The following is a 13,690-nucleotide window of genomic DNA, read 5'->3' as shown; positions in this document are numbered from 1 at the left end:
CCTCCACTGCACTAGACTTTGCCTGGTCTGTTCTACCGGACTTACATGACAGTGATCATTTTCCAATCATTCTTACTTCTTCATATTCACCACCATTCCATAGCCCTCGCTGGCAATTTGATCAGGCAAATTGGGACCTTTACTCGCAATTCACTGCTTTTAGTGAGGTTCCTTCTTAAGATAAGATAAGATTTCGTTCGGATTTTTAACCCTGGAGGGTTAGCCACCCAGGATAACCCAAGAAAGTCAGTGCATCATCGAGGACTAACTTATTTCCATTGGGGTCCTTAATCTTGTCCCCCAGGATGCGACCCACACCAGTCGACTAACACCCAGGTACCTATTTGCTGCTAGGTGAACAGGACAACAGGTGTAAGGAAACGTGTCGAAATGTTTCCACCCGCCGGGAATCGAACCCTGGCCCTCCGTGTGTGAAGCGGGAGCTTTAGCCACCAGGCTCCTACACCTTCTCGACGTCAGTTTTACCCGCAGCTTCTCATTCTATACCCCAAACCTCAGGCAGGCATTCTCAGAAGTGCATGCCTTGGTCTCCTGCCTGTGCTGGTGTAGTACGTTTGAAACGCACTGCATGGGGCAGGTACGGGTACAATAGAACTGATGAGAGACTTCTTGATTTTAAGCAGAAGCATGCGATCACTAGCCGTGTCATCCGTGACGCTAAATGCACTTGCTGGCGAGATTGTTTCCACCATCACCTCTGCTTCCTCTATGAGTGCAGTCTGGAAAAAAGTGAGGAAACCGAGTGGTAAACACTCCTGACCCGGTTCCTGTTCTACAGGTCGCCGGTGTTGATGTAGCAAACTCTCTTGACGTTGCCATTGAAATTGGCACTCATCTAGTCCGTATTTACCGGGGACTCCATCTATGCCCCTCGTTTCTTTCCTCAAAGTCTGCTAGAGAGTTAGTACCCTTGGACTTTTCTTCTCTCAGAGAAGAGCAGTATAATGTGCCTTTTACACTTTGGGAACTGGAGGCAACACATTCAGCTTGCCGATCATCAGCAGCTGGGCCTGACGACATTCATATTTGGATGTTACAACATTTACATCAGACAGCCCTTGTAGTCCTCTTACACCTCTTCAATCTTATTTGGTCAAAAGGAGTTCTTCCCTAGCTGTGGAAATCGGCCATTGTTCTCCCTTTCCGCAAGCTGGGTACTATGGGACATGATGCCTCCCACTATCGTCCCATTGCTCTTACTAGTGCAGTTTGCAAAGTGATGGAACGTCTGGTAATGTGGTATTTAGAGACAACAGTCTCTCCACTCGTCAATATGGCTTTCATAAGGGACGATCTACCATAGACCCATTACTACGCTTGGATACTTATGTTCATAATGTCTTTGCTAATAACCACCCAGTTATTGCCATATTTTTTGACCTTGAGAAGGCATATGACAACTTGGAGGTATAATATTTTGGCCCAAGCCCACTCCTTAGGCCTCAGAGGCAATCTACCATCCTTCCTTAAGAACTTTTTAACCGACAGACATTTCTGTGTTCGAGTCAATAATGTGCTCTCCCCGGACTTTGTCCAAGCTGGAGGTGTCCATCAGGGATGTGTCCTGAACACAACACTTTCTCCTTGCTATAAATGATTTGGCCTCTGTTCTTCCATCCAATATTTGGTCATCACTATGCTGATGACTTCGCTATTGCTGGTGCAGGCACTGACTGTCACCTCATTACAGCTTCTCTCCAGCATGCGGTCGACTGTTTCCAATTGGGCCACCACACGGGTTTAAATTTTCCAGTACCAAAACTCACCAAATTACTTTCACTAGACGCTCTGTCATCTCCGATCATCCTTTGTACCTCTATGGCTCCCGTATCCCTGAACGTGATACAGTCAGGTTTCTACGCCTTTTCTTTGATCGTAGGTTATTCTGGAAACCTCACATTACCTCTCTGATGGCAATTTGTCACAGCCGGCTGAACCTTCTTAAAACCCTTGCTCATCTTTCATGGGGAGCTGATCGTCGAACTCTTCTCCGCCTTCATTCAGCCCTCATTTTATCGAAACACTATTATGGTGACCAGATCTATTCGGCTGCCTCTCCTGCTACTCTCTCTAGCCTTAACCCCATCCATCACCAAGGATTAAGTTTATGCCTTGGTGCTTTTCGCTCTTTCCCTGTTGAGAACCTCTATGCAGAAGCAAATGTTCCATCCTTGTCTGATCGCCATGATGCCCATTGCCTTCGCTACTATGTACGCTCTCATGATCTCTGCAATCCTTCCATTTATAGAATGGTCACCGATATTAGTAGACATTATTTGTTACCTACCCCTGTTTGCTCTGTCTCTTCTCTCTTCACCTACATTAGCTCTTGTCTTCCCTTCAGTTACCGCCTTTATGTTCATGTAGCATCTTACTTTTCCCTGCCCCCCTGGGAAGTTCCAGCTGTTCGGGTCTGTTCTTTCTCACTCCCTTGCTCGAAAGCCCAACTGCCTATGGTGGCTTCCCACTCTCTTTTTCTTGACCACTTCCACTCATGCTATCGCAGTGTACACAGATGGCTCTAAGTCTTCTGACAGTCGGATTTGCAGCAGTGTTTCCGGACAGATTCGTGCAAGGGCATCTACAATCTTCGACTAGCATTTTTACTGCTGAATTGTGTGCCATTCTTGCAGCTCTTATTCGTATCGCATCTATGCCTGTGTCATCATTTGTGGTTGTCTCAGACTCCCTTAGTGCTCTACAGGCTATATAGAAATTTGATACACCTCACCCCCTAGTTCTCCATATCCAACTTTGGCTACGCCGTATCTCTACCAAGCATCAAGATATTGTTTCTTTGTTGGGTCCCTGGTTATGACGTACAGGGCAATGAACAGGCAGACACTGCTGCACGGTCAGCAGTACATGACCTACCAATTTCATATAGAGGTGTTCCATTTCCGGACTATTTTGCTGTAATAGCTACCCACCTTCGCACCCGTTGGCAACAACGTTGGTCTGCTCTGCTTAATAACAAACTCTGTTCTATTAAACCGAGTATAGGTTACTGGCCATCATCTTGTCACCAGTGTCGAGGTTGGGAGACTACTCTCTCCTGCCTTTGCATTGGCCATACTCTTCTTACTCATGGATATTTCATGGAGAGGTGCCCTGCTCTCCTCTGAGAATTGTCAGGTTCCATTATCGGTCAGCCACATTCTGTTACTGCCCACTTTATCAACGAGCACACAGAATTTACCTCCAACGTCGTCTCCGCTCTACTACTCTAACTTCCTTCTCGCTGATGGATCCACCTTTCATTCGAACTCTGACTTTTTGACAACTGACTTACTTCACAAACTCTGATGATACCTTCAGCCCTTTCTACCCCAATCTCTTGCTACCCCCTTTCCCCGCACTATCCCCTGCCCCGCTGTTTTCTGTAACCTACTAATCATCCCTCCCCCCTTCTGCCGCCCGATACCCTCGCTTCCTTCCCTACCCTGCAGTGTTGTATAGCCCTTGTGGCTTAGCGCTTCTTTTTTATTATAATAATATCCTAGTAGGATACTAAGTATTAAATTATGAAAGAAGGCTTGCAGGCCAGCAAATTTTCTGAAACTAATGAAACTTGCGCATGACACGGAAAACTGAAAAAGGTTAATGGATCGATCTCGTGTAGTTTATGTTAAGAGGTAGAGATGGAAAATTAAATGCCGTTTGCAAGTCTAAAATAGTTTTAGAAATTTAGAGGCTGGTAGTGGCTGTAATAAAGTAATAGGTGGACAATGATAATTGACGATATAGAGGTTATAACTTCACAACTATACCTAGTGTCCTTTGTCACTGTCGTCCTTTTGAGAATTTGCAGGAAAATAATTGCGAATTTATAGAAATCTGTGCGTACTACCAACAAGTATTTTAGCAGAGAAATTATAAATTATCTGAACCAATTGACCATAATAAGAGCACTGGAGAAAATTTTATTTACCAACATTAATGTGGCTACTGCTTGAGTAATTTCGTCACAAAGAAACAATACCACGGGCGGGAATGGAACCAGCGATCAGAGTCTCAGAACTCTGATCGCTGCTTCCGTCCCCGCCCGTGGTATGGTTTGTTTGCAATCGTGTCATTACGATTTCCCGAGTCACGTTTCGTCACAAAGGCCTGCAGGATTAATACAGGCCAGAGGTGATGCACGAACTTTTACAACTGTGTACTCACCTAATTGTAGTTGCAGGGGTCGAGACTCTGCTCCTGGCCCCGCCTCTTCACTGAACACTTAGGTCCTCTCCCTGCTCCATGAACTTTATCATACCTCGTCTTAAAGCTATGTATGGTTCCTGCTTCCACTACATCGCTTCCCAGAGTATTCCACTTCCTGACCACTGACTGAAGAAATGCTTCCTAATATCCCTGTGGATCATCTGAGTCTTCAACTTCTAAGAGTGACCCCTTGTTTGTGTCCCCTCTCTGGAACATCTTGTCTGTCCACCTTGTCTATTCCACGCAGTATTTTGTATGTCGTTATCATGTCTTCCCTATCCCTCCTGTCCTCCAGTGTCGTCAGGCCGATTTCCCTAAACCTTTCTTCGTAGGACATTCCCCTTAGCTCTAGAACTAACCTTGTCGCAAGCCTTTGCACTTTCTCTAATTTCTTGACATGCTTGACCCGGTTCGGGTTCCAAACTGGTGCTGCATACTCCAGTATGGGCCTGACGTACACGGTGTACAGTCTTGAAAAATTCTTTACTTAGGTATCGGAATGCTAATCTCGGGTTTGCCAGGCGCCCATGTACTGCAGCAGTTATCTGGTTGATGTGCACTTCCAGAGACGTGTTCGGTGTTATACTCACGCCAAGATCTTTCTCCTTGAGCGAGGTTTGCAGTCGTTGGCCACCTAGCCTATACTGTCTGCAGTCTTCTTTGCCCTTTCCCGATCTTCATTACTTTGCATTTGGCAGGGTTGAATTCGAGAAGCCAGTTGCTGGACCACGTGTCCAGCCTGTCCAGGTCTCTTTGAAGGGCTGCCTGATCCTCATCCGATTTAATTCTCCTCATTAACTTCACATCTGCGAACAGGGACACCTCTGAGTATCCCTTCCATCATGTCATTCACATATACCAAAAATAACTGGTCCTAGGACCGACACCTGTGGGTCCCCAATCGTCACAGGTGCCCACTGTGATACCTAATCACGTACCATGACTCGTTGTTGCCTCCCTGTCAGGTATTCTCTGATCCATTGAAGTGCCCTTCCCGTTATATGCGCCTGATCCTCTAGTTTCTGCACTAATCTCTTGTGAGGAATTGTCGAAGGCCTTCTTGCAGTCCAAGAAGATGCAATCAACCCACCCCTCTCTCTCTCTCGTCTCTTACCTCTGTTACTTTATCATAAAACCCCAGAAGGTTTGTGACAGGATTTGCCTTCCATGAAACCGTGTTGGTTGTCATTTATACTTTTGTTTCGTTCCAGGTGCTCCACCACTCTCCTCCTGATAATCTTCTACACGACTTTGCATACTATACACGTCAGTGACATTGGTCTGTAGTTTAGCACCTCTTTTCTGTCTCCTTTTTTAAAAATGGGAACTACATTTGCCATCTTCCATACCTCAGGTAGTTGCCCAGTTTCAAGGCATGTGTTGATTGTGGTGCTGTACCTAACCTCGCAGAGGATACATGCTCAACATGGTTTCATTTTTCCTCTGCAAACTAAGACTTATCGTGACCAGTTTTATAAATGGGCTTATTTGTTAAATGTAATATATATTTTGTAACCCAACAAATTTATTTAACGTAAGCTAAAGAAAAAGGGTAACTGACAAAATTTAGAAAACACCAAGAACTACAACCATGTCAATAATAAGATGAGAAAGTGTTGAAACTTGCCACACGTAATAGGCCGGATTAGAATGTTGCCAAGGCCTAGCAGGCAAGTCAGTCTTTTTAAATCTGACTAATCGTGATTGAATGCAAGTTTATAGGTCTATAAACTATTTAAAATTTAGGAATGTATTGACTCACGAAATCGTAATGACCTGGAGGGGGTTTCGGGGGTCAACGCCCCCGCGGCTCAGTCTGAGACCAGGCCTCACGGTGGATAAGGGCCTGATCAACCATGTATAAGAAATTTACTGTGGAAATCACGTTAGACCACTGAAATCATAGATTAATCTACAGTATCGAGTGTTCCCACCTGTGGGGAATTAAGGCGGTGTGTGTGGGGGGGGGGGAGGGAGCGGGTCACGGCTGAGTCGGGTTAGTGGTACCTTGTTTAAGTGGTAAATTCAGTCTGAAGTCTGCCGCTCCACTTCAGGGTAACTTCAATGGGGTACTGACCTTTATTCCTCACAGGAAGCAGTGTAATCATGACAGGCACCTGCTATGGTTATCTGGTCGTGGGAGTGCCACCTCTACACGTGTCCTCCTCAATGTCTTCAATACTCGCGTGGTAGTGTTGGGGCGGGGGTTACCTGAGAATACCTGTCTTGTCTTGTAACTACTTGGTCCACCTAATAAGACCCTTGCTTGTGGTGATCATATGGTGTACGAATATATTCCCCGCCCAAAGTTTGTGTAGGGTAGTCGCCAGTCTCTGCTGAAATATGACTATTGCTCCCAGCCGCGGCTCGGACTTTCCCAGGGCGCCTTTGGCAAGAAAGCAGGTGCATAAGGCATTTATTGTTTATTGGAAGCGTAACTATTGCCTTAAGCTAAACTGCTATTTTTAACTTTGCTTAAACATGTGTAGGAGTAATGTAGTAATTTTAGTGTATAATTAGTGTATAATTCTTAGAATTAAGTATATGAAGAACAGACACCCGTCTCCCGCTCATCTCTTATGCCTCCATTTCCCCAACTAGGGGGGAGGGGCGAGTAACCGATTCCGGGAAATACCGATATTTTCCACACCACCTACTTGATTAGAGAACCCTGTGAAATATGTAATACCTTAGTCCAGAGAATCTTGCCAGGGGTTCAGGGACCAGTTCCATTAATGATGTCATTTCCATCCTTATGAAGCCTTTGAAATATTCTTCAACCATTTCCTCATCTAAGTCAGCTAATTCGTTTTCTTTTATATAGTGGAGAATCCATGATGCATCTTTATCTGGATTACTGGCCAAGATGTCTTCATAACTTGTCACGTCAGCCTCAGACATCTGTGGATATACGTTTAACTTTAGTTTTACATTTGTTAATTACCTGCAGTTTTGGGAGCTAAATATTTAAACTCCTAGTTTTGTAGCAGCAACAATCATTCCAGACTGCATTGTGCCAAAACAAAAGCATTCACATTGTTAAACTCACAAACTAGTATTAAGTCACTTAGCCATAATACCAACTTACCTCATAATTTGTAATATTTTACACTTAAAATTTAATACAAGTCTGCCCTAAATGCCTAGCCATGCTAGGTGTTCTAGTGGTACACATTGTAATTATTATTTTACAACATGTAAACCACTCAACCAAATTCTGTAAACTCAGCATTGTAATCCTTATAGAGAATTCCAGACTGCTAAAAAAAATTGATTTTCAGTTACGCCAAGGAATATACAATAAACAGTTTTAAAGTGTTAAACCTATTAGGTTAATACAGCATGTGGGAAATCAAGAATAAAGTGGAATATTCTTGTTTGATACAAGATGTAGCCATAGTTAGCCACTTACTATGTCTACCAGAGAAGCCATTGTTTTCAAGTCTCCAGCTTCTTGATCTGTGGCTGCGTCGACAATGTCATCTTGCCTAGGACCAGCACACACCACACCTAGCAGACAGCAGCAAATCTGAAGAGTTATGTAATATAAGAATATAAATTTTAAATAAAGGTTGTAGTAAGACTGGTAATTCTATTGGGATTTTACAAAATTTAATTCTGACCCAGTTTAATATTCCAGACTGAGCTGTAGCTGCAGTAGGCAGCAGAGTATGGAGACTTAGTTCAATGTTTCATGCAATAAAGTTTGTTACCACACTTATAAAGGATAAAATAAACTAAAATATTCATTCAAAAAAAGAGCCACAAGGTTTAAATATCAAATAAATTTCAAAATGGTTTGTAGCAAGAGTGTAGGGGCCGGTGTAGTGGCCCGGTGGCTAAAGCTCCCGCTTCACACACGGAGGGCCCGGGTTCGATTCCCGGCGGGTGGAAACATTTCGACACGTTTCCTTACACCTGTTGTCCTGTTCACCTAGCAGCAAATAGGTACCTGGGTGTTAGTCGACTGGTGTGGGTCGCATCCTGGAGGACAAGATTAAGGACCCCAATGGAAATAAGTTACAATCCTCGATGACGCACTGACTTTCTTGGGTTATCCTGGGTGGCTAACCCTCCGGGGTTAAAAATCCGAACGAAATCTTATCTTGCATGAGAATATTGGTTGCAGGTACCAAACTTCATTAATAAGGTTTCCACAACTGCATTTTTGTTTCTTCGTATACTGTAGGTAGGCAGTATAACTACACAAGACAAAATATGCAAATATAAAACACAGGTATATAATGAATTCATTGCGCGTTAATTCAAGAATATCTGATATCCTAACTTGTTCCACAAGGCACAGTACTTGCTCCCATCTTGTTCCTCATCCTCATATCCGACATAGACAAGGATGTCAGCCACAGCACCGTGTCTTCCTTTGCAGATGACACCCGAGTCTGCATGACTGTCTTCCATTGCAGACACTGCAAGGCTCCAGGCGGACATCAACCAAATCTTTCAGTGGACTGCAGAAAACAATATGAAGTTCAACGATGAGAAATTTCAATTACTCTGATATGGCAAACACGAGGAAATTATAACTTAATCAAAGTATAAAACAAATTCCAGCCACAAAATAAATCGAAAAACCAACGTCAAAGACCTGGGAGTGATCATGTCGGAGGATCTCACCTTCAAGGACCATAACATTGTATCAATCGCATCTGCTAGAAAAATGACAGGATGGATAATGAGAACCTTCAAAACTAGGGAGGCCAAGCCCATGATGACACTCTTCAGGTCACTTGTTCTATCTAGGCTGGAATATTGCTGCACGCTAACATCACCTTTCAAGGCAGGCGAAATTGCTGACCTAGAAAATGTACAGAGAACCTTCACGGCGCGCATAATGGAGATAAAACACCTCAGTAACTGGGAGCGCTTGAAGTTCCTGAACCTGTACTCCCTGGAATGCAGGCGGGAGAGATGCATGATTATATACACCTGGAAAATTCTAGAAGGACTAGCACCGAACTTACACACGAAAATCACTCGCAACGAAAGCAAAAGACTCGGCAGACGATGCAACATCCCCCCAATGAAAAGCAGGGGTGTCACTAGCACGTTAAGAGACCATACAATAAGTGTCAGGGGCCCGAGACTGTTCAACTGCCTCCCAGCATACATAAGGGGGATTACCAATAGACCCCTGACTGTCTTCAAGCAGGCACTGGACAAGCACCTAAAGTCGGTACCTGACCAGCCGGGCTGTGACTCTTACGTTGGATTGCGTGCAGTCAGCAGTAGCTGCCTGGTTGATCAGGTTCTGATCCACCATGAGGCCCGGTCACAGACCGGGCCGTGGGGGCGTTGACCCCCGGAACACACTCCAGGTAACCACCACAGGACGGTGAAAAAGCAATACATGCCATGCCAGGACCAGACTCGTGCAACTCAGTGTTCATCATGAACTGCAAGAAACCCATTTCACGTGCCTTAAATATTCTATGTAGAGGGAGTAGTAGTATAATATGTTTATTATGCACCCCTTACCCATCCTGTGGGCGGTAGTCAAAAGATTACAGAGGTACATAATTGGTCCAGGGACTGGATTCCAAAGTTTTGATAGCTGAGCAAGTTAGAGGTAATGAACTCACAATTTACAAAGGTAATGAACTCACAATTTCGAGAGGGAGCATAGACACGGGTCATCCCAGTCATTAAGAACAACAGACAGTCCCACTCCACAAGGTGGCAGTAAACATTTCAGAATTACTGAAGTAAGATCGTCACTCATTTAATAGTATTATAGTAAGATATCACCTTTATATTTTAATAAGGTAAAAGGACCCCAATGGAAGCAAGTCACTAACTTTGTGTTATCCTAGGTACTTTACACATATGCTGCCATGTATGATAATCTATGTAACTATTTGTGTATACATGTATGTTTGCAAGTTAGAGTAGCAGCAGCAGCGATATTTACATAGCACCTTGAGAAGGTAACTCAAGAGTTAAAAAGCATAAAATAGGAAAAAGGAAATAAAAGAATTGTTCCAACCTAAAACTAGCCAGCATCAATTAAAAGCCATTAAATAATATCAAAAAGACTTAAAAGTTAGGTCCCTACAGACATCTCTTAATTATAAAAACCATGAAGACACAAAGGCCTAAGCCAAGGGCGAACTAAATACGTCCCTCAATCACTGCTTATCACAAGTTTCACGGGAGGACATGAGCCTCCTGCAAACATGTGGCTATAGGAGTGATGCGCTTGATTCTCACAGATTATTCTACTAATTGTTCTTGTTGGAGGCATTCTTCGCGAAGCTGCTGGTGAGGGTGGATGTTTTGCTACACCTCTCTGACCGGCGCAAGTGCTAGCCAGGCTGTCACAATGGTGGTTGGGGTGCGCCGCAGAATTAACACTGTTGGCATAGAATTACTGAGAGGTACAATTAATCAAGATGCGGCGTTGACGTTGTTGCCTCTGATTATTCGAGAGAGACATGGGATTGAGGATTGCGACCTTTACGGTGTAGCCTTAAATGGAAACTACAGAATGCTCGTGAAACTGCTGTCATCACAGGTGTATGAGGATCTACTCGATCATTATCAGGATGTTGCTATCGAGGTTAATGAGGACATCCTGGTAAAGATGGTCGATGTTTCGCGTCAATTTACGTATGTTAAGTTATGTAATGTGCCTTTCGAGGCGAATGAAGCTGACCTACGTAGTATGTTTGGAAAGCTTGGAACTATACACGTAGCTCAACAAGGCAAGTGGACGGCAGGGGCTTATGAGGGGTATCCAGAAGGCAGGTTTAGCCTGAAGATGACCAAGGCAACCAATACCTTCGTATGTGTTCTTAGAGGAATTCGGAACAAATACTTGTAACTTACGCTGGACAACATAAAACTTGTAGACTGTGTGACGGTTATAACAGCGGCTGAATGTATGAGGCGGAGGACGGACCAGGGAATACCAAGGAGTGACATTTCGAGGTGAGGATCTACGGTGACTGATCAGAACCGCCAGGATGGACATAAGCGTGGTCAGTTGTGGAGTGAGGAAGTGGAGGAAAGGCAACGTGAGGTGGAGCATGAAGGTGCTGTGAAGAAATTGAGTGCATCTGCAGAGGGTGTGACGCACGAGGCGGACAAGGACGTAACGAATAATGTAGAAATTGACGTAGTGCTCGAGACAGTTTTGCAGATGTAAGCAGGCCTAAGGTGTATGACAATGTTAATGGTTTATGTAATAGTGGTAAGTGTGTATGGTTGAGAGGACTGCTGTATCGTTACAACGTAGATGTTGCTTTTATACAAGAGCATAACTTGAAAGCAGGAAAATTGCTGGAGGTGAATGGATGCCAACGACACATTTAAGAGGCGGAGTAGATGTTTTAATTCGCGAGACAAGTCCGTTTGTTTTGCAACGGTTTGAGGGGGGGGGAGGAAATAATGAGAGTGGACAGGTGGTGGATGTGTGAACGCGTGTCTTTTGTTGGAGTGTATGCTCCGGCGGAGGACGATGCGAGGGTAAAATCGGCATTTGTAAGGGATGATCTGGTGTATTTCTTGAGAGTGCTACCCAGGGTTGCATTGATTGGGGGAGATTGGAATTGTATAATGGGATTTGATGTGATGCCAGTGGGGGCGGGATATTTCTCCAAAGTGTTGAGAGATTTGTGTAGAGATATTGGGGTATGAAATGCATTTCGGGGTGGAATAGGTGAAGTGCAACATACATATGTAAGGAGGGAATACGCAGCTAGACTGGATAGGATCTATATAACGCAAGGGGTTTCAGTAGTCTTTTAACACCATAGAAGCAATTTATTCAGATCACAGGGTAGTGGTGGTGGCATGGGATTCATTAGTGAAACGGTTTGAAAGCTACTGGAAATTAAACGCGTGACTCCTTGAGGATGAGGAAGTGGAGGGGGGGGGGTTTGCTTCGTTGTGGAGGAAGCTAAGTGAGGAGGCAAAAAGGGGTTGATAATGTGGTACGTTGGTGGGACAGTGTGGCCAAGGAGAGGATTCGTACATTTTATGTGGGTGAGGGGAAGCGAATAAATCAACTGAAGTATGGATTAACAAATTATTTGGAAAGTAGAATAGGGTACTATCATGAGCAAGGAGTGGTGGGAGGAGTATTCCAAACAGAGTCAATGGATGATCTGAAGAGAAGGTTAAGAGGCGCAGGAGGAGAAATTTCATGCGGTGAGGGTGCAGGCGGGAGTGGAGGAAGTGCTTTGGGGGGACAAACCATCGGCATGTGTGTTGCGGAGACAACAGCAGAGGACAGCGACCATGATAGTGGATTTGGAAGTGCACTCTGAGGGGAAAGGTTTTAGGGAGGGGCAGGTGTTAAAAACAACGGAGGGGATGAGTATGTTCGTGGACGAGTGGTATGGGCAATATTGGAAAAGTAAAGGGGTAAACAAGGAGGATCTTGCTGGGGTGTGCACTGTAGAGCCTGTAGCTCTGGGGAGAAAGGACAGGGAAGCTTTGGGTGGTGATATTGAAGAGGGGGAGATATGGAGAGGGCTTGTAGACATGCGCAGGGGCAAAGCACCAGGTATTGATGGACTACCAAGTGAGTGTTACTTAAAAAATTGGGATCTGTTAAGGATTTTTTTTAGTAACTCTGTTCAATAGAATGAAATAGGGGGAGAGCTGGGCGAGACGCAAAGTACAGGGGTCGTTGTGCTTGTGCCTAAGGGTAAGATGCAGAGTACACTTAAGGATTACAGGGCGATTACTCTTGTGTGTGGACTATAAATTGTTCACCAAGGTTTTGGGTAATAGGTTAAAATGTGTAGTGGGAAGAGTAGTTTCAAAAGGTCAACTAGGGTTGCCAGGACAGTCGATGGTAATGGGGCACAGAATACTAAAGGGGTTTGTTGAAAGTTTTGAGGGAATGTAGGAAGGAGGGGGTATGGTGGCAATTGATTAGCAGGGTGCTTATGATCAGGTGGAAAGGGAGGGTTTAAGACAGATCCTTAGCAAACAAGGTTTAGGGGACGAGATTGTGGGGTGGGTTGAAACGTTGTATAAGGGGGCAAAAGCGAGAATTCAGATCAATGGACGTGTGGGAGGTGTGGTGAACATGGATAGGGGCTTGAGGCAGGGTTGCCCGCTATCAGTTATTTGCATGTGTGCAAGATCCATTTTATAGGTTGGTAGAGACCAGTGTGTGGGGGGGGAGGGGTCGAGGGAGGGCTTGATTAGGCATCATGTGGTAGGTTACGTGGATGACACGACACTCCTAGTCCGAAAGGGAACAAGATTGAGAGAGCTGGAAGGGGTGGTTTGCATGTTTGGAGGGGCGACAGGTATGACGGTAAATGTTGAGAAAAAGATCATGGGGCTGGGGGCGTGGAGAGACAGAGTTGATTGGGACTGACATGGTGAGAAGGCAGGAAGGGCAGTTATTAATATGTGGCATTTTGTATGGGGCGACCATATGGGAGGCTAGGGAGGCGAATTCGTTGAGCATGGCGGAACGCGT

The 13,690-nt window shown here is 44.7% G+C and overlaps 1 protein-coding gene across 2 annotated transcripts in view; it reads right to left on the bottom strand.

The window, feature by feature from the left end:
• LOC128684772 (uncharacterized) overlaps positions 1-13,690 on the bottom strand; it is a 74,681-nt gene that overhangs the window by 44,779 nt on the left and 16,212 nt on the right. For both annotated transcript variants that reach the window (XM_053771030.2, XM_053771028.2), the window contains exons 2-3: positions 7,643-7,759; positions 6,920-7,131 (exon numbers count right to left, since the gene is read on the bottom strand). In XM_053771030.2, the coding sequence (XP_053627005.1) occupies positions 6,920-7,131; positions 7,643-7,759 (329 nt within the window). The remainder of the gene's footprint in view (positions 1-6,919; positions 7,132-7,642; positions 7,760-13,690) is intronic.

Source organism: Cherax quadricarinatus, chromosome 5, assembly GCF_038502225.1.
Source record: "Cherax quadricarinatus isolate ZL_2023a chromosome 5, ASM3850222v1, whole genome shotgun sequence".
NCBI lineage: Eukaryota > Metazoa > Arthropoda > Malacostraca > Decapoda > Parastacidae > Cherax > Cherax quadricarinatus.
The sequence above is the reverse complement of the archived record's forward strand: the minus strand, read 5'-3'. Positions and strand labels throughout refer to the sequence as shown.